The sequence below is a fragment of the Ips typographus genome, linkage group LG1 (genome assembly GCF_016097725.1).
Source record: "Ips typographus isolate SLU linkage group LG1, UJ_Ityp_2.0, whole genome shotgun sequence".
Classification (NCBI taxonomy): domain Eukaryota; kingdom Metazoa; phylum Arthropoda; class Insecta; order Coleoptera; family Curculionidae; genus Ips; species Ips typographus.
Window position 1 is genome coordinate 30,984,976 of NC_138422.1, and position 25,544 is coordinate 31,010,519.

General features: G+C 33.3%; 3 protein-coding genes across 4 annotated transcripts in view; 2 read left to right on the plus strand and 1 right to left on the minus strand.

Moving 5' to 3' along the window:
• Window positions 1–25,544, plus strand: part of LOC145733082 (uncharacterized) — a 47,427-nt gene that overhangs the window by 3,393 nt on the left and 18,490 nt on the right. The window contains exon 2 of the mRNA XM_081985724.1: window positions 6,231–6,446. The gene's annotated coding sequence lies outside the window, so the exon portion shown is untranslated. The remainder of the gene's footprint in view (window positions 1–6,230; window positions 6,447–25,544) is intronic.
• On the minus strand, window positions 12,716–14,856 carry LOC145733106 (uncharacterized). The gene is made up of 2 exons (XM_081985757.1): window positions 14,317–14,856; window positions 12,716–13,197 (listed from the first exon to the last, which is right to left on the minus strand). Exons 1-2 carry the CDS (start codon window positions 14,804–14,806, stop codon window positions 12,842–12,844), a joined length of 846 nt encoding a protein of 281 aa, XP_081841883.1. The 5' UTR covers window positions 14,807–14,856; the 3' UTR covers window positions 12,716–12,841.
• LOC145733093 (lipoyl amidotransferase LIPT1, mitochondrial-like) lies at window positions 14,759–24,603 on the plus strand. 2 transcript variants are annotated; one of them, XM_081985735.1, is made up of 3 exons: window positions 14,759–14,900; window positions 23,414–23,795; window positions 23,863–24,603. In XM_081985735.1, the coding sequence occupies exons 1-3, from the start codon at window positions 14,876–14,878 to the stop codon at window positions 24,542–24,544; spliced, it is 1,089 nt and encodes a 362-aa protein (XP_081841861.1). In that variant the 5' UTR covers window positions 14,759–14,875; the 3' UTR covers window positions 24,545–24,603. The 2 variants fall into 2 exon arrangements, with proteins under 2 accessions (XP_081841861.1, XP_081841870.1); XM_081985744.1 differs by lacking the exon at window positions 14,759–14,900 and adding an exon at window positions 21,750–22,485.

The following is a 25,544-nucleotide window of genomic DNA, read 5'->3' on the forward strand; positions in this document are numbered from 1 at the left end:
TACGAAACTCGGCAGTCATTTAATTTTGAACGACACAATGAAGAATGAAATGCGATATTTACATCGTAAACAGAGTCGTTCCTCTATCTGTTTGCGTTTCAGTTCCGTCTCTTACTTAAATTCGGGATAATAATTTTCAAATTGAAACCTGAACGTTCCTGTTCTGTATTTCACTATATCGCGTCCCCTTGCCCCTCGCCGCTCTTGTTCAATTAGTGACAAGGAAAAGTAAAGAGCAATAGGACCTATTATTAATGGAGTTTCTTTATGGAAACGGTCGGATAATGGATGGACGGATGGATACTTTTATTAATTGTTAGATTCGCGACAAGCGACATGATTAATCGTGTTACCTTTTTTATTACCTGTAGCAAATAATTATGATGTTTTGAAAGCTCGCTTTTATTTAGTCAAGAAAAAATACATCAAATGCTGATAGAATATGTCTTTTTGCTTCGTTAACTTTATGAGAAATTTATTAGATTGGTAACCATGCAGCACTGACCTAAATTCTTTGGAATTGATAGATTTTCCATTTAGAACAACTTTTTGTATTTTTTTTTGTATTGTGGATGACTTTTTTAAAAAATATAGACATAGAGAGAGAGATAATCTGGTATCGCTGACTGAGTGTCCTTTTTAAAAGTTTCACTTTTTTCAGAACTGTATTAAAACTCTTCGGTGCTTGTTGATTTCCCAAAGAAAAGTCATATATCATTGAAGAAGAACCTTAATATCGTTTAGAAAGTGCAAAAATACACAGGGTGTTATATTTAAAAAAAGATTTTTATTTTTATCTCGGAAAAAAGCAGTCTTTAGCTTGGTGCTTTCTCTTGACCAATCAAAACAGTAAAAAAATAATACGTCATGTTACTGTATGTTGTCAGATAGCCGTCATTGTTGTTCAATTTGAAATCCCTTATCCCTTATGTAATCTTTACCAATTAGAAGTTTCACTAATTAAAATCCAGTTACTAGTCAACTTAGCGAAATATGCATTTTTGGCATTAATGTTGCATAGATTATTTCTGAATTATTAAAATCCTATGAAGATATACAACAATGGAAATAAAATGTGCATCTACAATTTTCTAATTTACTAATAACTTAATCAGACATATTAATGAAGAAATAAGATGACATCCAGACTTTAGATTTTTACGTCTACAAAATTACTGAAATAACATGCAAAATTTCCTTTTAGAGGTTTTTGTTGCATCTGTTTTACCCAATAGGCGAAATCAAATCAAAACACCCTGTTTAGAGCTGACATTGGATAGGAAACAGCTTGCATTCAAGCTTGTCCATTCGTATAATATGCAAAACAGCGAACGCTCGCATATAGAAGCAAACTGGAAAGGACCATTTCAACGAAATATTTCCATGTTTACGTATCAAGATTACGTCTATTAAACAACGGAAGATTAAAATGAGTTATGGGGATGGAAATAGGAAAAATAGAGGTCGTCAATTTTTGTTCAAATGAAATGGAATGCTTGTTTTCAGTTTCCAAAAAGTAATTTTTTGTTTCTATTATTATAATACTTGTTCGAGATTGAAAGCTATTTGTCCGTGAAGAGGTTAAGGGACAAATAGTGCTACAATTACTACTCCAACATCAAAACGTACAAGAAACTATAATTATTTTATGTAGTGTAAAATGGTTTTCCGCTCACAGTGTTCCACATTTGTGCACATGTCGGCAATCATTTTTATCGTGTTTTACAGGTGATATTCGCTTGACCTGCTTACAAAGATCGCATTACCTTTTTGTTGCACACACTAATGGATATGATTTTCTGTCTTTTGACCTTTCCTGTAAAAATATACAACGTTGATTCACATTATTCAGTACTTTTCAATAATAGCTATGATTATGATCATGATCATAGTTATAATAAATTCGAGCTGCGAGCTGTATATCTGGAAAGGCTTGCAAGCGAGGATATAATCGATATTTAAATATCAAGGGAATTAGTTAGACATTTCTGATTTCAGCCGAAGGCCTTTTGCCCCAGAGTATAAACATCGTATAGATCAGATGAAAAATATTAAAGTCAAAATCAAACTTATAAGTTGTCCTTAAGCCCAACGTAGCGTAGTCGGAAAATAGGGCTAATAAAATATAGGAAAAAAACACATATTTACCTATTTTTTCCTACAACATTACTGTATGTAACTGGACCACTGTGAGGTCCTCATGGTTTTTCACTTTATATTTCCATATTATATCTGCAAAAATTTATTATATTTACTTTTTGCTTGTTATTGCATTTATGAGCGTAAATAGTAAATGTTTAAAAATGTTGCTTTGGCCATCGATACATTTTTTGCTGACCACTTCACGTAACCATTCCACTGAATTACGGCTTTCCTTGTCGTTATTATGAATGTCAATTCAATGAAAGAAATAAGGCTTTCTCTGATTTACTCATGACGTATACTTAAAAAGCTAAAGAATACGATTTCCATAAATCGTTTATAGTTTAGGGAGTTTCGGCCTGCATTATCGATAGGATCGTGGTAACGTCGCGTGATTAAATCTTTCAAAGTTGTCTCATCGCACAAATACGACTTTGCCTTTGCGAAGCCTAAACATTTTAAATATTTTATCAAACGGTTTTCCCCCTTTGAATTGGTGAAGAGGGACATTTGGAAGCCGACTAATTGAGTCGGTTTTCTCGTATTTTTTACTTTATTATAGTGTATTCTTTATTTGAATATGATACCATAAATCAATAATTTAAAAATCTCGTGCAGAGATTCTGAATAAACAAATCACAGTGTTTACGAACTAAATAATTATGCAGTAAAGTTTCATGGATACAATGTACATACATCGATCCTGTAATCCGTAATAATGACGGTATTGACCAACATACAAACCGACAAACATATGTGTATCGTATAGCGGCCGTAAGTAATGATGATACGCTCGTTATCAAAATAGAGCATCGTATTAGTTCGATATATCGATTGTTGTTGTAATATGTATTTCCAAATTACCGGGATTAATCCAAAGTATTTTCATCGTCGTTTCGCGATGGAATTTTAATTAAACCCTCGAGAAAAGTTTTACATCGTGCTTCGAAGATATTTTCGAGTACATTCTCTCTATCGGGTCGGGAATAACTCGCTTTGTTCGCTAGGTTGCTTTAAAATACATATCTTGAGAGTTATGAATGTTCTTAAAGCCATTCTGGTTTTGTTATGAATGAAATTAAGCATATTTGGACTCTGATTCTTTAATATGTCCAGTCCACTTAATTTACTTTTCCGTCGATCATGTATTAACAGCCTTTTTTAATATACGATAACGAATACAAAATCGTTCATTAATGAGTCCCATTAATGCATGATTTTTCAATTGTTTTACTTTAATGCACGATTTTATCATAGGCAACCATTTGGTTAGAGTATTTACTCTTAGTATAGTTTTATCCTTCTTTAATTGTATTAAACAGAGAGAAATAGACTCACATTATTTACTTGACATCCACCATTACCGACAGAACTAACTGTCACTGTCATTGTCAAGGGTGCCTATGACTTAGTTTGCCGTGTCGCGTATACAACTGATTATTTCCTTCCTACCAATTTTGACCAATCGCTATGAAGAATTAGTAGAACAAATGTAAATTTTAAGTGGAAAAATCACTTGTCAACAACTTTCAGCAGTTTTTCCGGAAAAAAAAATCGAAAAAATTGCACACTCCTCACAACAACATAAAGAATAGTGTTACCCTTTCTAGCTTGAAAGTTATTGTTCTTATTGTTTTAATTAAAATAAAATGTTTATTTAACTCAGGAAATAATCTTACCAAATATCCCTCGTGCATCTAATTTTTCCTGTGGAAAAATTGGAGTACTCGTTTCTAAGTAATTTGTTTTAACAAATAGCATGAGCGAGAGTGGCTCAATTTAATTAACCAATTTAATATCTAATTTCTATCTAATTTAATATACCATTTAGATTATTAATCGCTTTCATTATTACACTCGTTGGTTAAATAACTATTAAGGGTCTTTTTTTACTACTTTTTGAAATTCAATATCTCGGTAACATGAATAGCTAGAGAGGTTTTGGCTCATTTTGTAGTATTTTTTATCCTCTTTCTAGTGGCCTTTTAGCGAAATCTATAAGAGTTCAAATAAAAAAGTTACAATTTTTCCAATTTTTAATTTTGCTCTAGGAGGGTTCCAATGCACAGCAAAGTTTCCATGCCTGATGAAGCCAATAAGAACCACGTGTTTTCGTTTTATGTCATTTCATAGAATGTTAATGTTATAGTAAGAATATCTTCAAAAATTAAAATTCTATTTCCACCACCATTCCACCACAAAGTATTGATGATTTAGAAAGAAATAAAATCATTTGAGATTAACAGACAAACACTCTTTTTCGACGACTTACTTTGAAAGTACCTCATGTACGCTTCCATTTAGAAGCAGAAAGGGGTTATTTGCCGCGCGCGAGCAGAAAGAGAGATTTTCTGCTCTAGAGCGTTTTCGCTTTCTACTAACAATCTAGTCACCAACTTTTTTCGGCGTTTCCATAACAACGCTTGACATACCTGTTTGAAATAACCACATTCCGTCAAAGCACCGCCCTCTGTACAAGAAAGCCTAGAATGTCACTTTTAATGGCGGCGTTATCGGTCATTTAGCGGTTTTCTTTTTGCACACAAACCTATGCAGAGCAGTAGAAAATATGTTAAGTTTATTTTTTCGTGTAGTTGATTAGAAGTTGTGAGTGAAAAATCAAAGAACGCTTCATTCCTGATCCAGATATGTATAGATATGGCTTTTTATACCCAATAAAGTCCAGCCAAAGCAAGTTTAGTTAGAACCTTTTGTCCTGGAAAGTTCAACAAACTAATGTGAAAACTGCTCAATTAAAGAAAATTTGGAAATCCTTGAAGCTAGGTAAGCAAAACTGGTAAATAGGTTTTATATTATTACCAAGACCTTTCTTTTAAAATGTAAATGTGCCAATGGAACTTCTAAAAGCTGTCCTGTTTCTTCAGAGTAAACCTTTGTTGCTCTCAAAATGCAGGCGGCCTCAAAATGTAACTCACATACCTATGTATGTAAGAGGCAATAAGTTTACTGAATGAGAAAGCATATTGTACTTACCACTGAGTATTGTGTTGGAGTAAAACCATTCCAGTTCAAAGCTTTCAACCACTGTTGGGTTCGAGCAGGGTCTTTTGGAAAGTAAGACTGACACTTTTGGGCCTTTCACCAAATTGCTTTTACAATTTGGCAAACAACAAGTGGACGGCATATTGTAGAGGCAATAGAATTTAAGTTAAAAAACCAACAACAAATTATAGAACAATGAAGGAACAATAACAATAGTGATAACACAATAAAATGAACACAAACTACACTTTCACTAGAACAATAAACATATAAACAACAATATATAATAGCAAACAAAAATTACTTTGGCAAGTAATCCCAAGTCTTGACTTTAAACCTTAAAAATTAATTTAATCATCGAAAAACTCAATTTCCACAATACAAACAAATGCAAAGTGTCAAACCAGTATTTCGGCCATATTGGAATGTTTGGCATGCACCTTCTTGGCTTTCTTGTACAGAGGGCGGTGGTCAAAGTGATTTATCGGTGACAATGAGTTCGAGCGACGAAAATGATGTGAGTTGTCCTTCTAATCCACCCCACAGCAGTCGTCGAAAAAATATCGTCTATATTTCGAGCCAAAAGTACTTTTGCCGCTTTTACATGATTGCAGCGTTCGGCTTCGCCTCAAGCTGCAAATTTCATGTGCAAGCGGCAAATATATACTTTCCGCTCTTAATATAGAATATACTATTGCGACTGCTGTGGGGTGGATTAGAAGGACAACTCACATCATTTTCGTCGCTCGAACTCATTGTCACCGATAAATCACTTTGACGGAATGTGGTTATTTCAAACAGGTATGTCAAGCGTTGTTATGGAAACGCCGAAAAAAGTTGGTGACTAGATTGTTAGTAGAAAGCGAAAACGCTCTAGAGCAGAAAATCTCTCTTTCTGCTCGCGCGCGGCAAATAACCCCTTTCTGCTTCTAAATGGAAGCGTACATGAGGTACTTTCAAAGTAAGTCGTCGAAAATATACTATTTAATGTGAGTTACAGTTATTTTTTAACTACTTTTATCCCACAATAAAGTTTTGCAGCTAGGGAAAGAGAGCAAACCACTAACCTAACTTTCTTTTTACAGTGTCCTACTTTAACAAGGGGAGGAAAATGCACATAAATGAAGAGGCACACCGTCTAATCCTTGAACGCGGAAGGAAGTATCGCGCCAAACAAAAGCGCTAACTTGATACCTCAAATTATGGCTTAAAAGGATAACCTAACTATAACCTCGCCTCGCTCAATCGTCCATTTTCTTCCTTTTTCTTCTAATGCTAAATGGTTGTGCTTCGTTCCTCTGGTAAGTGAATTTTATTCAATTGTTATAGTGGCCTACGAAACTAGACTAGATACGCTTTTAAATTGCATGAGCATGCACTTTTGTTGTATTATCAAATAATTACTTATTATTATCACTTGACGTACAATGTGTTTGAAGTTGTTGTATCTTGTATGTAAAAGAAAAAAAACAAAGAACAGTATACTAGTAATTAGTATTTTGTCCCAGTTATAAACTAGGCTCATAACCTTAAAATATGTTGAGAAGATCGTGGCAAAATGTATTTGTGACTAAAAAAATGCTTACACCGGAGTAGTAATGTAATATTTGTTAGGGGGAATATAACATATTCTACTATACAGGGTGATCCACCACGAAGCGCCCCGTTTGATTTTGTAAATACCTTAATGAGCATAATTCGGAAATTATGATTTTGAAAAACTTCTATGTCATTTTGACAAGAATTTACATTTACATATGTTAGGTACATTCATAATTTAGTAAATGCTCTGAAAGATATACAGAACAAGGGTTTTAGAAAAAAAAATCTTGATTTCAGTTGTAGAAAGATTTAGGAGTTATAAAAATTTCATAACTTCTAAATTTCAAAAAATGAGAATTAAGAACTTGTGATAGTAAAGCGACGTCAGTCATACTCTGTATGCTATTTTTTTACAGTGACATATTTACTCAAATGTAAAATCACCTTGTTTTTCATTTTCATCCTTTCCAACTTCCATCAGTATAATAATGCACTTGCAACACGTTATGCAAAACAAGTTTGAGCATACAATAGCGGCCGTACGTTCAGGTACTTCAACGAAAACATAAATAACAGTTTGGCCGAACAATGTTTTGTGTGCGGTAAAACCGGCTTCATCAGGGACGTAACGATAACAATGGGGGTTTGTTAGAATAGCTTCCCGTCTACTTAGGCCCTGCTTTTACGGGTATTAAGTCGCAAAGTTACGATCTCGGAACGAAAATCATCGGAACACTATAGTGTGTATGTATTTGAAGCATCAGCCACTGAATAATAGAGTTTTTCTTGTTTTGAAGAAAAAAAATGCAATATAAAAGTTTAATTTAATAGTCTAATCTGTTTGTCATAATTTGGTGCGGTATGATAGTCATTTTTGTACGTTTTAAATTGCATTTTAATGTATTGTTTTTTTACAACACTAGTTATTGACAATATTTAAGGTTTGAAACTATCATGTAATAAAGCAAATTAAAAGTTCATTAAGTAAATCAAAGTGTCAAATCATTGTTGCTTGGTAGGTTGCTTAGGAAACTTTTTTACTGATTTTGTTTTGTCATTTTTTACTGATTTTGTTTAGCAAATTATAAACTCCCGTACAATATACTATAATTGCACATAAGTTGCTAACTTATGATGCTTTAATAAAAAAAAACAACAAAACCGTAATGAGAAATTTGGTACAACGTTTATAAGCAATTTCAATTCGGGACATAATATAACTGAACTTGACAGTTTCAAGATCAATACTTCAGACCAATTTGGGACGCGGCGGGGAGGGACAAGAACAAAAGTCGAACAATCAAAACCGCGTAACCAGAGCGTGCATTTGACACACATTAAAGGAACAACCCGTCGTTTATAGACCGGAGCCGGAGTATTTTCCGGGTATGGAAAAGCCAACCGTTCGCGTATTATAGTTCAAGGTGAAGTTTGATGTTGATGCCTAGCCGAAAGCGGCAATCTTTCTGAACGTTTTGAGAAACGACCAATTTACGAGCTCAACGCGTGTACATAACGCGCTTTAGAGTCGGATGTGTTGACACACTTTGGGCCCTAGTTCAAAAGATAATCGCTATTTATGCATATAGCTTAAGAACCTTAAATTAGGTAAAATAAGCGCAAAGAAAGCACTTTAAAAGTTTTAATTTCTCAAAAAATTTTAAAGAATGGATAGTATTGGGGTCCTTTTTACCTACTTTTTAAGATACAATATCTCGGTAACATGAAGAGCTAGAGAGGCCAGTTTTGGCTCATTTTGTAGTATTTTTTTATCCCTTTTCTAATGGTGATTTATGGAAATTGATTGAAGTTTCAAAAAATTCAACAAAAGAGCGTAAAAACAGCTTACCCCGAACTAAAATTACATAACATAACATAAAATAACTTAACATAACATAACCTAACATACCATAACAGAACATAAAGAAACATATCTACCCACCAGAATGATATAAAAAAACTTTATTTAAAATAAACCGTAGAAAATAAAAATTAAAAAATACATATACAATATAGAAAAAATTAATTACGCGAACAAAGTCCCTCCCGCAAGTAAACATAACTTTATAGTATATCGTATTTACTCGCATTCCTCCGTGCCTTGAAAACACAATAAAATAAATAATTAGTCCGTAAATGTCCGCATTGAATTCCGGAGGTTTCTCTATGCTTTTTTGGAAAATGTGTCAGTTCTAGTGTGCCAGGTTTGAGTTGTTTAGCATATAAATTACCTCAAAGCTGTGAAACGGCTTTTAGGCGAACAAGTTTGATTAAATTGCGGGCTACTAAAAAGGGGAATTGAAAAGCGGTCTTTTCTTTGGGACGTGGACATTTAAATGGATCGTTAGAGTGGCTACTTACATAATTCAAATGTCGACGTTATTCAAAAAGCTGGGCGTTTTTGCCAGTCGAGTTTTGCAAGGAAAAATACAACCTGTAGAAGTAAGTAAGCTAAATATTACTAATATTTATCTTTTTAATTTACAGTTCTGATATAGTTAAAACAAAACATTGTATGTACCACAGGCGTTAGGAAGAGTATACAGATCATAATTAGTGCAGTAAACAGAAATTACGTAAAATATCAACTTTTCATAATCTTGCAAGGTATTACACTCATTTTTTATTGACTATACCATTTCAGTAATTGCGCAAAGCATACCACTTTCAAATCGACTTAATATGTATATTTTCAATCCCCTTCTAATTTTTTTTATAACTAGAACAAAAGTGAATTTAAAGTGGAATAACTCATATGTAAACAATAACCGGGGCAGTTTTGCCGAGCCTTTAACGACAAATTGATAGGTGTTTGGAAAGTGATGATTAATAGCCAGTCGTTCGACTGGGAGAATCAATTCTTCAAAATACAGTATTTTTCCTCTTACGATCGAGAAAATGATAAAAAAAAGGTTATGGATGTTTTCAAGTAAATTCCAAGATAGTTGGATGCGTAGTGACGGTTTAGTTAACCACGACTAGTGATTAAACTTTCTGATACAAAACTCATCGTTGTCAAAGGGTTTTTTTTGGTTATAAACTGTTGTACAAACTGGGCCTAACTGTAGGTACGTTTAACCATCGTTTTTCCTTTAAAACAGATCTATATTTGTAACGTCGCCTTTGCGTGCAGGCTCGAAAGCATTATAAATAATATTTCGATGTACATCGTGTGCTTAAAATGGAGGTGCAGTAAACTTTTGGTGACATTTGTTGTTAGTCCGTCACGCTACATTTGCTCATGTTTTATTAGAGCTATTAATAACGATTTATGTGTTTTTTCCTTCAAGCAAGCAACGAATCAAAGAGGAATTTAACACCATTTTTATCTCGACATGCAGGGTGCTTTACTTGCTATTTTATGACCAAATATTTGAACAGTACAAGTCAAGAACAAGAAAAACCACTACTTCAGATATTTTACGTGATTTACCGTAAACTAATAATAAAGTTTGGTTAAAAAAAACTAAAACAAAAATATAGTGGCAATGAAATTGCTTGCAGGATTAAACCAAACAGCTAAAGTGTACCAGGAACTAAGGTACAAAAAAGAGCTTTCAGAATCTGATATAAAAAACTGGAAATCTCATTTAAAAAAATGAGGTTGATGATGGTTCAGCAAAGATAAAACGTCGGAATAAAAACTAATAATGCCACTTTAAAGAGCTTTAAAAGTTGTTCAGGAGAAGCGTCATTAGTTTCGGTGTAAATCCAATAACAACGCTTCAAAAAAAATAAAACTTAAAATAAAAAAATGCATCTTTTTGCAAAATACTCGTATTTCAAAGACCAAAAAATAATTAGTCGTTAACTAAATGTCATTTTACTAAGGTCATGATTATGCAACTTTTTTCCCGCTTAATATGTATCTCTAACCGTTTTTAAGAACTCCATAGTGCTCCTCCTTATCCTGGACACACTGTATAACCTACAATTTTTCAGATATTGAGCTCAAATTTGGAACACAACTAACTCCTTAGAGCCTACATCAATGCTTGTAGTTATTAGATATGTACTCCAAAACACTGATATTAAAGAATAGTTAGTTAGTGATCACAAATTTGAATACATCCTGTATAGATAAATTTACCCTAAAAAAAAACCGCAGGCGGAAGTAAAATTTGACGTGTCCGACGGTTTTATCAAAAAAACAAGTTGTTCCAACCGACGCAAGTACACTGTGTAATAAATATAAATAAACAACAATCTCTGCACAGTGGGTAATTTGCGAGTGGTCAAAAAAAGAAGCTTATTTCAGCTTGATGCTTTTTCTTGACCAATCACAAATATGTATATACAATGCTGCCGATTTATCCTTACCACTCACCATCAATAACTTCAATAATAATAGTCATATAATTATTAACTTATTAGCTAAAGACAAATGTGACTAGTTTTGGTGGTTTTTTGGTTTTAGACACCTTCAGCCAAATAACATCATAACATAGACTACGTCTGTTAAGTTGAAAATTTCAGTATTGTAAACGAATTCAATAAAACAATAAGATAACCAGAGAAGATACATCTTGAAACCATTAATAAAACCGATGTTAGGTAAATAAAAAAGTCTCGACAACTCCAACACGATGGCACGTTTTATGGGAGTTGGACACCATTAATCATACTCAAGAGAGAGAGGGGCTATCGTTTGATTAATCAGATTTTCAGAGATTTGAGTTACAATTCAAATAAAACTTAATGAATTTTATATTTATACAGATTTTATTAAGCTGGTAATAATTAAACCTTGTTTAATTCATATGAGAAATGTTTTTGCATATTAAAATTACACACAATCTTCGATTTAGCAATTACGCAGCCAAGCAATCATCAATTACGTGTGAAAGGGAATCAGCTTCTAACGAGAACGAAGGTCGAATGGAAAATCGTAATCGATTTTAATTTAATTTTGGAGAAGCCTGAGGGCTATTTAGTTAATTAAGTTGAGTGAAGAGGGGACCTAATAAATAAAAACCGCCTTTTCATAACTAAACTTTTATAATCACTTTTACCCTACTCACAGAAATTTAATTAGTAATTTGAGTAAAAAAAATTGTTGGGTTAACACACAAAAATCGTTTTTTTTTCTAAACGGAAAGCGTCGACATCTATCCCTCTCTTTAGATTGTTCAGGCCAGGAAAATCGATACTTCTCCAATAAAGAAGATATCATTCGACTTCACTCTACATTCTAGTATTGATTTTAGCTTCGTGGATAAGCGTCAATGAATTGTTTGCAGTTTCTCCACTAGATGTCATTATTGATTGTATTATAGCTGTCCCGTGTGGTTATTTTAATACTTGAAGACAAAGGGCACGTTTACTAGTTATTAGTGATTTTTTAAAACTGATTCACTTTTAAATACAAAGTTTAACTGGAAGAGAATCAGAATTAAAAATTCATTCAAGTCCCTGGCAATTTAATTCCAATTAATAATTCATTAATTCCTGCCCGACCTAGGACAATTATCCATTCAATAAAGAGCAAAATATAGGCCAACGTTAACCGGGAAACCAGTTTTGCCGAGTTGTACGATTTTTAGCCATTTTATGGTGTAGTATATAGTGATATACGACCACCATCAACAGGGCCTCATTAGCCATTAAGGTGGAACCAGAACACGCAAAGGTGACATCATTTTTGTAGGTGTGTCGACATTAGTTTAAGGGCGTTAAAGGGTATCTTTTTGGTTAACAAAATATACCATAAATATGATTCAACAAAGGTCTAGAATTTTAATAAATAACTGAGTAAAATCTTAATTTAAAACACCTCGAAAACTACATGATACTATCATCAAAAACGCCAGACTTATAGAAGTATGAATAACACTTGAAAACAAAAGTTTTCTGTATATTTTGATGATCATGTAATAACCAGGTAACTTACCTCTATCAATTAGCGTGACGAACGATGAAGATCAATCAAATTAATCCAATAATCCCTAATCAGTATGACAAAACAATGTACTTAACTCCTATAACTGAATTAATAGGACATATTGTAAACACTAATTGTGCAAATTGGTCATACTTAAAATATTTATTAATTTAAGTACACTGCAAATAAATACCTATACTTTGGTAACATGCCTTAAGACTAAATTATGAATGAACACTTTATAACTGAATAAATAAATAAATTAAAACTCATTCATAGTTCCACTTTGGTGTTTAGCTTCTCCTTACACTTATTAAGGTATCGTTGTACTTCTCTCTTCTTCTTCCTCAACTCTTCACCGTCACAATCCACGGACGTTAAAGCCAAACTGAGTCTGATCAATTTATCGTTGAGTTCGAAAAACTTCAGATTTCTGGTAGTTCCAATGAAATAGCCGATTTCATAGTCGACTTTAAACGCTTGATCTTCGATGTCGCTGATCTTCTGCATCGCTTCCCGTTGCGTCTGATCCTGACTGTTAATCGTTTCATTGCTTTGCTGATCTCTGTCCGATTCGGGCATTAAACTGTACTTGCGCGGTATATTTCCCAAGCTGCTTCTTCTCATCGCTGTAACAAAATAATACGTAAAGATACAGAAATAAAGCACATAGCAAGTCTAACTTTAAGTGTTGAAGAATTATTAATAAAAATAACGTGGTGTCATATAGTCATAGTCAAGTAAAAATCAACAAGCGGTAATACTAATAATTAAGTAAACTATGTTCACGGATGTAATAAGGTAATAAAGGACGTTCTTAAGAAGGGAACATAAAATTGCAATATTAGATAAAATAGTAATTGATAGCATAAACTACATTAACTAGCGAAATAAAAAAAATCAAGAGATTCAAAATTGTGTTCCAGAACTTCTAGTTTTAAATGAATAGTATTTTGAAAACAATTTTTACAGTCACGTGACTTTTCAACCAGATTAATACCTTAAGTCACATGATCTTTTCAGTAATGTTTGATGGTTAATAAAAAAGGTGAATTAAATCTCTACACACACATACACTTCAAAATTAAAATGTATCTATCAACTTAAATTATACAGTGCGTTTTTTTTAACGCGCAACATAGGATTTTACGTGTTAAATTTTTAAGCTTATGTTGGACCATGTTATTTTGGAACTACAGGTATAAAACTTGGAAGATGTGTCTTCAGTACCATGAAGCTTAAGTAAGACCACCAATTCGGTCTAAAAAGTGTTTACAAATTAGCAAAAAGTCATCTTTTTTGGAACATATTTTATCTTTCCATATTCCCTGTATGTATGTTTACCTGCTATCTGCCCTGTCAGTATCAAAAACAACACCTACCATACATACAGGGAGTATAAACTTTTCGAAAGAAGATGACTTTTTGCTAGTTTGTAAACACTTTTTAGACCGAATTGGTGGTTGTACTTAAGCTTCAGGGTACTAAAGACACACTTGTCAAGTTTTACACTTGTAGTTCCAAAATAACATGGTCTAACATGGGCTTAAAAATTTAACACGTGAAATCCTATGTTGCGCGTTAAAAAAAACGCACTGTATATAATTGTTGCAGCCAAACTGCTAGTAAGCAGTAACATCTTTTAGGGAGAATAAACATTAAGAATATGTCGTAATATAATTTATCGTGGGTTTAGTAGATTTGGCTTAGCAGGCATTGAATAATCTTTACGAAACTAATAGTAGTACCTTCAGTAACAACAGAGAACTTTCTAAACGAAAATGAATCAACACTGGTACTGTCCCTGCTGTCAATTTTATCCAAATCCATTTCAGTCAACAGATTCTCTAAACTGTAAGCACTACCAAAATCAGCCCCAGTTTCATGAATATCCGTGAGTAATGAAGGTCTTCTTTTGTTCACTGGAATGGTTCCTCGTCTACCTTGATTGGGTGTCACTAGTTTTGCGGTATAACGCCCTGCTTCCACTTGGTCAATCAACGAGATTTTTCGGGTGGTCACCGGATATTTGGCCTCTATACTAGTCAAGTCTTCCACGTCAGTTTTTCGAAAACGATATTTATTCAATTTGTGTTTGGTTTGTGAAGTTGCACTGATTGGTATCGCGCCCTGCCCTCTTGAATAATCACTAAATACACTGTAGACGTAGTAAAGTGATAGTACGGTGATTAAGACGATAAGACAGACTAGAATGATCCACCAAAGCAACGAATCCATATTTGTCGGGACAATTATGTTGGTTAATTGCCGGTTGATTCACTGTAGAACGACACATTGGAGTAGATAATGTTTAATTCGGGAGAAGAACGATGTAAGATAAATTTATGTTTGTTTTTTTAATTCCAGATTATTATTCTCTATTGTTGTGAGCTAATAATTGTGGTTTTTTTACCACAATTCATGACTCAATTCTTGTATTGAATTGCAGAATGCAATTTTCTTCAATGCTTTATTTTTCAAAACATTTCAGACACATATACTAGGCAGAGTCTACACTTACCTAGTACCTTGCCTCGTTCAAATCGATAAAATGTAAATTTTTAAAGCCGTTATCTTTTACATGTTTCAATTATTTATTAGCGGGATTATGCAGTTTTAATAACATCGGAAAATTGTTTTGATAACGTTTTTTGATAAGATCTGACTTATTTATTGCAGTAAACAAGATATTTTCACTTGTTATGATCAACTACAATTTGATAAATTGATGATGAGTAATCATCATTTGTTTTTAATGTAAATAACTATTAACTATCTACGACTAGCATGGTAATGATCCATTACACAGCTCCTTTTGAGTTACATATTGATCGATTTTACCACACTAGTGCGATAATTATTGATTTTATCGTACTAGTGCGGTAAAGCACCGTTAGAGTAAAACAACACAATTATTAACGCACTAGTGGCTGTAAAATCTCTTATGACGTAACTCAAAGTTAGAGTAAAAAATTACCAAATTCTGAGTTAATCGCAGATAAAATCTTGTCTACATTACCCGTGTGGTATGGCTAATTAAAAAACTCGTGTGCTCAGCACTGCCAATACTTCCCACTCGTGACTATGAAAATGCTCATACCACTCTCAATAATAACAAAATTGCATAGTATTCTAACTAAAACCAATTGATAGGACGCGAAATTTTCTCGATCGAGACTCGTTTTTCGTCATAAAAGTCCCATTATCGGTATCGGACGTTCGAATTACTGTAGGGATTCGAACGATACAGTTTCCTCCGAAACATAATTATCGGCGCTCTTCTTCCCTCAATATAACACACGTTCTGTCGTGTTTTGCTTTTTGGACTTTTGACTTCGGTCGCTCGCTACGCCGGAAATGAAAAATTTCGCTTTTGTTCCAGATCCAGCCCGAACGAAACTTCTTTGTGACTAACTTCGATTTATCGAACCGTAACCACTGTACGATTAGTAGCTTGTTGCTTAGTTAGAATGTTCCGCTTAAAAACGTCGACAATGTATTTTTTTATATGTATGTATTTAACTCACACCATGCAATTACTTTGCAAAATATTGAATCTGTACGAATATTAAATAATATAACATACAAAGATAAAGGAATAAGCATAAGAACCGCCACAAAAATATACCAAGCCATCTGCAGACCTTTGTTAGACTACGGACATATAACTATGACAAACACAACTGAACGAAATAAACGGCACTTACAAACAACACAACAAATCGCACTAAGAATAATAACACGAATAAGATATCCCCAAAACCCACTTCATAACCCCTCAAATGAGTTACTATACCAACGCACAAACTTACCAAAAATAACAGAAAGACTACAACAAATTCAAACAAAATGGAAAAACAACCCACATAACTGGACCATACTAAATCCTCTGTGTCTCACAAGACAGACAAGACAATCTCGCTTCCTATTTCCTACAACTACTCTACTAGAACACTTACACATAGCATAATCCTCAAAACTACGTTAGACTAACTTTTTTTTTTTTTTTAATATGTTATTTTGTAAATACTTTACCTAGTTAAGTTATACTTTATTTTGTAATCATATTACAGTATGCATTTCTTATCACATAGGCAGAAAGACCAAACTGGTCGATAGCCTGCTTCGTTGTAAACGAAATAAAGATTGTATATATATATATATAAATAATATACTCGTTCAAAAAATGTATAAATCTTTAATAACGTGCGATCAACCGTTTTCAAGGTTTCATTTTTTCCAAAACAAACTTTGAACAATCCCCACCGCTTTATATGTATAAGGAAATGACGAAAAGTTGAAGAGCAAAATTATCCGTCGAGAACCAGAAATTACGTTTATCGTATATTTGCTATACTGTTCCATTTAACTTTTCGTATATTTTTAAATATGGTGGTATAGAAACGCTCTCTAGTGGTGGATTTAGAAACCTGAAAATTATTTCCAGCATTATTTCTAGTGGCCACACTTATCAGACAGATTTTTTTTCGGAGCGTTACTATGTATAGTTTTCACCTTATAGTTATTGGGACACCCTGTATATGTATTTATGATGTATTTTTTTCTTCAATCAAGTTTCAAATTCCAATTCAATTTCAATCTTCCTAACTCTTGAAATGTGGGTAATAAGGAAAATAGCAAATTTCTAGTCATCTGAAATGAAATCACGAAGATCAAACCACCAGATAGGCAATATTCGCATCAAGATAGACAGATACATGTAAAAAACCGCCCCATTTCCACAATCCACCTGTAGATATCGGAAAAAGAGATTCGCGGACATTCGGGCGGATCCGTCGACGACCGGGCGGCCCTTCGGCACCGGGAAAGCCTGTGGAAATTTAGTTTAGAAACGGGGCTCAAACCGATGAAAACTCCCCCCCTTTTGTTCGCACTCATTTTTCCTGTCACATTTTTCGGTTCGGTCGGTTTTGAACTTCAAACTCAACTAGTGCGATAATTACAACTTTATGCTTTCAATTTTATTAATTATTCTTGATTGTGTGTGGTTTTGATGTGCGCGAGGGTGACAGTTTCCAAAAAGGCCGTTCGGGATGTAATATTGTTGCTTATTAACAAAAAATGCAGTAATAACGCGGCTTATTTAATGGGTCAAACCATTCAATGCAAAATACCGTTAATACTTTATAAATAGCTCCACAATATTGACAAATCAGGTTTTGAACCAGACGGTTGTATAGAAACTTTATTTAAACTTGACCTTAAAAACAGAAAAAAATTGCATTACATACCACAATATTGAATTTACATTAAGTACGTGATACAAGTTTGATAAATCGTTTCATATGCATGTTTCTGAATATAATATGTCGTTACTGACATTAATATGCGTTCAGGTTGCGATACAAAGTGGAAAAAAAAATTCTATTGTGTTTGAATTGATGCTCTAAATTGTATTGATGGATTGTCGGGTGTAAAAACTAAATAGTCAATAGGGTCATAGGATTATACGTTAGTTAACGTGCATGTAATGACCGTCATTCCTCATGGAAATACTACACGAGCCAAAGTGTAATCATAATTGAATAAATAATAATAATAGTTTGCCTGAGGGGTAAACATTACTCACGGCTGCCAATGAGTTTATACATGATGTGGTAGTGATTACTGAAATATCTGCAAATTAACAATATTAAGCAAATACAGGGTTATCCACCCAAACCGTTCAATTTTTGAACCCCCTGTATATTTATACATTTTTGGATGTGCTTGTTATTTCAGAAACATTTTGTGTATAATTTTCTATAATAGGTGTGATCGTTTTGGTGGTAGTAGTATAGGTGTATAGTGTTATTCATAATTTATAAAAGTATGATGCCCAACTGTTTTAAGTATAAACAAACTACGAACAGTGCTTTGATGTATGCAAATACTGCACATGTGAAAAATTGTCACTAAAATAATTGATATTATTAAAACGATTGAAAGTAAATAATTTTCTGAGCCTTTTCCACTGAAAAAAATAGTTATTTATCTAACAGTAGTACATCTTTTTTGTACGCAAGTGAAAGTTGTTATACGAGACCGAAGGTCGAGTTTAACAACACGTAAGTGCATAAAAGCACTTTTCGCATGGGTTGCATACAACATTTTTTATAAAATCGACTTGTTTGATGACAAAAGCACAGCAAATATAACATAACTAGTGCAAAAAAGACTTTGTTGCACTAGTGCAAACAATGTGTATAAAAGTGTATTTGCAAGTTAATCTTTGAGCTCAAAATGAAATGTAATTTTTTTAGGAGGGAACTTCTGAGATAGCATTTTAGCTTTTACACTGAAAATTATGTTTGAATAACTTTAAACATAGATTTGAAAAACAAAATATAAATTAATTAATCACTAGAAAATTACTAGTTAGATGATCAAAGTTTAGGTGAGTAATAGTATATTACATACTCAGGTGGAAAGTGGGGATTATTTTGCATTCGTGTGTCCCTATTTCTTTCGGAAAGTTTGTTTTGTTCGAACTATTCAATATTATAATTTTAAAATCGAATTCACAAAACTCTAAGACAATATTTTTTATAAAACGTCAAAAACTCTCTGAAATTCATTTCTCCAAAATGTTCGTCGGTATCCTAAAGGAAGTCATTTACTTCCTGTAGCTTTTTGCTACGGACTTTCTTCGGATCAGCAAATCGAATATCCGTCCTGGGCAACTGATTTAAATTTTTTGATAAAACTCGACACGCTAACGCAATCACGGAACGGATTATTCCGAAAATTCCACCTAAAATATATAATAAACCGGCAGCTTTTAAAAGTCTATTGTTGCAGTAATCAGGTACATGAAGCACGCAATACGTTATTATCAAAACCCATCGTGCCGTATAATGTCAATTTTCAAACTAGGTCCTTAAACGAATCAATATTAAAAATATACATTCATTGTATGTCCATAATTGTAAGTAAATTGACATTGGATGGTCAAATGGTTTTGTATAATAGACTATTAGTTTAGAGTGACTGCTATTCATTTTCAAACTATCGATTGACAGTTGCATATTAATTTAATAATAAATTCTTTATTTGCAGCAGGCGTCGAAGGACAATTACCATTGTTTTCTTAAACATGCATAATAGTTAAAGGAGTAAATTATTTTTTAGATCAATTTTAGAATGAATACTCATGTAATAAGCTTTTAAAGACTTTGTGAAAAATAACCCAGATGGCAGGATAATCTTGTTAATCGTTTAATGAGAACGTGCCGGATTTTACTCTGGACTGAAGTTTACATTCCTTCAATAAAGTCCTTAACCAAACATACGTTGTCCAGCTGTAGTCCCATGCCGAAAAATATGACTTACCGCACTAGCTAGCTAAATAACAATTTTTTTTTGGTCCAGTCTACTTCATTCACCACAAAAAATAGACGAAAAGTAAATTGATTTAACAGCTGAACCCGACGTTGATTGTATCACCCCGTTACCTTATAAAATTTCCAATAAAGTAAACGATTAATTAAACTGGGGAATCCAATATCGTATAACTACTTGTTGCTGCCTTCGACTTCTAGCGACTAAGTGAATCGTTAAGATAGGGGCACTGAATTTTTTAACATTTATTACGTAACATGGATGTGTATATTTTCGAAAGTAAGGAAAATACAGATTAAGTATTGACAGTATGTACTACAAAGAGTTTGTATACTATTCTAGTACGCGTCGTTTGGCCACTGCAATCGCGTGCCGAAAAATCTCGCTTTCCGCACTTGATAGGAAAACCTCTTTTCTGTTAAAAGTAAGCCCAGATACGAAAAATTATATCAATAGATTCAATCGGGTGGAAAGTGAGAGCAAGTACGTAATTTTCATCTTCCACATGGTTTACACATAAGAAATAACGTTTATTTATTGTACATGGTTGAAAATAAAATAATTGAATAACGTAATTTCCGAACAAAGCAAACTGTAAACATCAAGAACAAGAGAGTTGATTACACCCTTTGACTATAGTTTTTCACAAAATTTATTCTATTGAAAACGTCTATACAGAAGTGGAGAAAAAATCGAATGAAAGATAAAGTAATAAAAAGATCCAAACAAGCCTTCAGTGTCAATTGAATTTTCACTAGGGCCTTAATAAAGAGAGCGGAAAGACGCGTGTGTGCTTACCCTACAGCTAACTTCAAGGACCCCTCCGGACTGATAAATACAAATTGAGAAAAGGGTCAAACAAGCACGCGACTGACCTCGTTTAAAATTTATGACGTCGTCTTGACTTTACTTTATGACCGTATGACGATAAACTTGTTGAGAATCACGAAAACTTGAGTAAGGTACACAAACTAAATAGGATAGAATGAGTGTGTGTGTGCCTCAACCTGGACACATCACGATTGAGGGGGATGAATAAAATATGTTTCCGGGGTTTTACCCTTAATTGGATGGTAGTTGAGCGAGATTTTAGTTACAATAAGTAACAGTGCGTTCATTTTGAATAAACATACACTCTACCATAGTCCATAGTTTGAAAACATGAAGAAGAGAGATTTTTTAGTGCGCAACTCTTTCTCTTTTATGTGGTGAAATAGTATATTACGTAACTAAACTCATATAATTTTTTTTATAAAAAAATATATTCACATTTGTACTAATATAATCATATTTGTACTAATCATAGGAATTATGCAACTAGAGAAATTACTCCGATTGGACAGCTGAAATTTAATAAATGCTTAATATTCTTCTAACCAGTAATTTAACTTGAAAATATGTATAAAAACAGCTGAATATTACGAATTAAGCGAGACTGGAAGCCCTTCATATTCCATAATGCAAGGCAAAAATTTCAATTATGTTCACCCGCATTGTGGCCTACATATACGACTCGAATGGGGTCGCACTTCACATCAATTAGAACATACAGAATAAGCCTTCGCATTATTTCAGAATTATTCAGTAGACGAGCCGCTTTGAATGGAGTAATTAAATTGTTAGAAAATTCTTTTACCTGTTAGAAGAATGTACCAGTAATGACCGAAGGTGGTTGAATATTATGCTGAACCGTGGGTAATGCCTTTCACCAAAAAAAGTCAATCATATGTCATTTCGTCATTTCGCTCAAGTATGCCTGTGTCATAATTGAGTGAAAAAACAATTGAAGTGAAACAATAGAAAAGACACAACTCCTGGACAATCGTTTGTTTATATTACAAAATACTTTTTAAATTTTAACAAAGAGTAATCCAAAAATATTTAACTTTCTGTACTTTTTCAGAGATACCATTTTTGTTATATACATGTATAGTTATGGTATACCTATAATATTCAGTTACGTTACAATTTTTTCTTCATGTGTAAACTCATTCAAATTGCGCTCATTTTGAAAACACTCATTATTTGGTATAATTTTTTCTACACGCTGTAATAGAATTCTAAATACATTTGTTGTTGCTGTAATAATATATACTACGTAACTGGTTTATAAATGCCAATTTTATAATTTAATTAGTTAATAACATTAAAGAGTTCAACAGGTTGGCAGAGGTTTAAAGATATACAAAACGCAAGCGCACTAACCTCAAACTAAAAATCAAGATCAGACAAACTATCTTGGTTTGTATAAACAGAATGTCCTGTTTTTCCACGCATGAGTGCAACAAAATTTATAAATTCTGCCCATAGTAATTAGTTTTGATATAACAGTAAAAAACACAGTTTCAACAGTTTGGCTGTGAACGATGTAAACGGAGTCGTCGAGTTTTATCGATCCACGTGCTCGAGAGAGCCAGACTATTTTCGATTCTAAATGAACCAAGGTTAGGTTATGTTATGTACATTTCAGTGATAATCCGTTGACAGTATGCGTAATAACTCGTGACTTGCAGTCAAGTTTGGATGATGTTTTTATAAGGCAAAGTGCAATTAGGCGCCTCAAATTTTAAGTTATTGTAAGTACATATGTTTATTCATTAATCTTAAACCTTAATACACAGTAAAACAGTGTTGCCAATGTTGCCATCACTTTTATCATGACATGTTGGTCACTGTGATGATCTTTTGGTGAATCTGGTTCTTGTATTTTGTATTGTCAGGAACATTTTAAGATTTGAAGCAATAATGACTCTAACATCAGATAAAAACTATAACAAGGAATAACTAATACCTTCTAAATAAACTGGAATGGTTATTTGAAGGACACCTAATATTAAATACTTACCATCCAAGCTAGATCACTAAAACTGGCAACACTGGCTGCATACCCATAATAGGAAAACATGAGATTAACATATGAGTGGGTTTACATCAGTTACTTTAAGTGGGTTGGTATTTTGCTTAATTTTTCTAAAACAAAAAACTGAAAGTAAATAGATTAGAAAATAAATAAAAATAAGAAAATTCCAACGTTATAACTTAATAAGTAAAGTCGTATTATTTGCACTTTCTTATACAACTAATACGGGATATATGGGCATATTTACGTTTCTTACCATTATTGTGTTGATGTCAAATCAAACACAGTTTGGTAGCAGATGTGATAGGTATTGTACGAGTGATCACTTTGCATAAGTAAAAAGTTGATACCAACTTGCTTACTTTAAATGAAATACCCTTTATATTATTATTTAATTAAGTTAAGTATATTTAATGTATCATAACTTATATCTTATATTCAATTATTGTTTTTTAAATATTGACTCTTAAAAAATGCAATTTTTATAATTTGAATAGGTCCATAGCTCCTAAACAGATTGAGATAGAGCAAACCGACTTCCATGTAATTATGTTAACTTTTTAAGGCCTATTAATTAAAATATGCAAATATTTACAGTAACTAGTTTATGCATCATAAAAACAATAAAACATTTTTAATTTTAGACATCACCAACATGAATCTATCCGTAAGACAATTAACGCAAACCTGCAAAACTCAACGCAACATTGCCAAATCGGTTTACATCTCCAAATGCACAAACATTTTTACCAATCTGGCAATGGAGGATTGGTTGTACGCAAAACGTGACTTTACCAATCACCATCTGCTCATGTTGTGGCGTAACGAACCGTGCGTTGTGATTGGCCGACATCAGAATCCTTGGATGGAATGTAACTTTCCTGCGTTGCCAAATCTGGGCGCTCCCTTAGCCAGAAGAAATAGTGGAGGAGGAACGGTTTACCACGACTTGGAGAATTTGAATTTGACGTTTTTCACCTCACGCCAAGACTATTGTAGAAAGAAGAATTTAGAGTTGATGGCCCAGTAGGTTTAGACGTGCTAACTCAAATTGGTTTAAGCACAGTGTTTAAGTAAGTGATTTTGATTTCAGAGCGTTGAAAAAGTCGTACAACATTGACTCATACATCAATAAGAGAGAGGATCTTTGTATAGGAGATAGCAAAATATCGGGGACTGCATCCAAACTGGGAAGAACCAATGCCTATCATCATTGTACTCTACTAGTCAACTCGAATAAAAATAACATCACTTTGGCTTTAAAAAACGTTTTAGGGGACAAAGTGAAAACAAACGCTTCAACTTCAGTCAGGTCCAAAATTATGAATTTGAGTGAAGTTTGCCCTCAGGTGACCGTTGATGGAGTTATGGGGGCTATCATTCAAGAATTTCTTCAATTACTAGATACTGAAGAAGATAAAAAAGTGACTACCATAGATGACACACTGTTTCCTGGGGTTAGTGAGATCAAAAATACTTTTTTAAGTTCCCAGTGGCGTTTTGAAAGAAGCCCCAAGTTTACCATATGCAGAGACTTGTTTGGAGGTGCTTTAAGTGCATTTTTAGTGGTGGATAAAGGTCGAGTGAGTGATTGCGGATTGGAGAATCATGACATGACAATGAGCGTGGAGAAGAATAACTTGGAGACTTTTGACGATTTGTTTTATAACTTAATAGGTAAATCGTTCAGCAAAGAAGTGCTGGATGAGTTTGACATGATTGTGTGTGGTTTAAAAAATAGTGATAAGTGTAAAAATTTGATTGGGAGTAGGTGAAAATAGTTAAATTATTTATTTTTATCTTAAGCTTTTATTAAAAGATTTTATTATTACAACCTTCTTTTTATTTCAACTCATGGCCGAATACTGATATAATCGTATTCCTGATATACGGTTGCTACGTGTTGAACGTTGCGTTGTTCTTGGACCCTTTGATTACAACTATGGGTGTGTTCTTGGGTATGGTTCCATAAATAAAACACAGCTCAAATGGTTGATCGTATGTATTTTTTCGACGTTTCAAGGCTAACTGGCCTCTTCATCAGGAAAATTTTTCAATGGATTCTTTGGACAACAACGCGTAGCAACCGTATATCAGAGCAGGGAAAAGACATCACCGCAACATATGGAACCAACACCTTCATCGCGCATTATCATGAGTATCGTGCAATTCAACACCGTATTTCACCACGGGATTATAAAATAATAATGAGAAGTAAAGCTAGTATCAAAAAAAATCAGTTCCTCTTCTAGGCAAATTTTAGTTTTTTCAAGCCCAATTCTACAATATTTTTCTTTAAGGGGATCGGTAAAGACTTTACGTTTTTCGATCGCGATGCTTGGCCTACGTGTAGAAAAATATATAAAAAACAGTGTTCGTTCTTTGTTTCTGTCGATAAAACTACGGCAGTGTTAACGCAGACATTACTGTTTAAGCGACGAGGCTCCTAGAGTGATATGGAACAAAGATGCAAGATTTCCGCTCCGTAATTCGAACAATTTTTTAGTCTTCTAACCCAAACTACGACTTTAATTTTTAACTTATTTGCGTGATTTTTTTTTTATTAAATAGCTGAAGGTTTGGAGAATGTGCGAAAGTTATTTTTGTCGCCAAAAAAGTTTTGCAGGTAGGAAAAATAGTGACTTGAAAATTATGGTAATTTTAGCATTTTGTTAAAATGCTTCTAAATATTTTAATTGGCGTATTATTAAAATTATATTGACTTTCGCACATTCTAGCAAGTGTCTTCTTTCATATTCCGTTTAAAAAACAGCA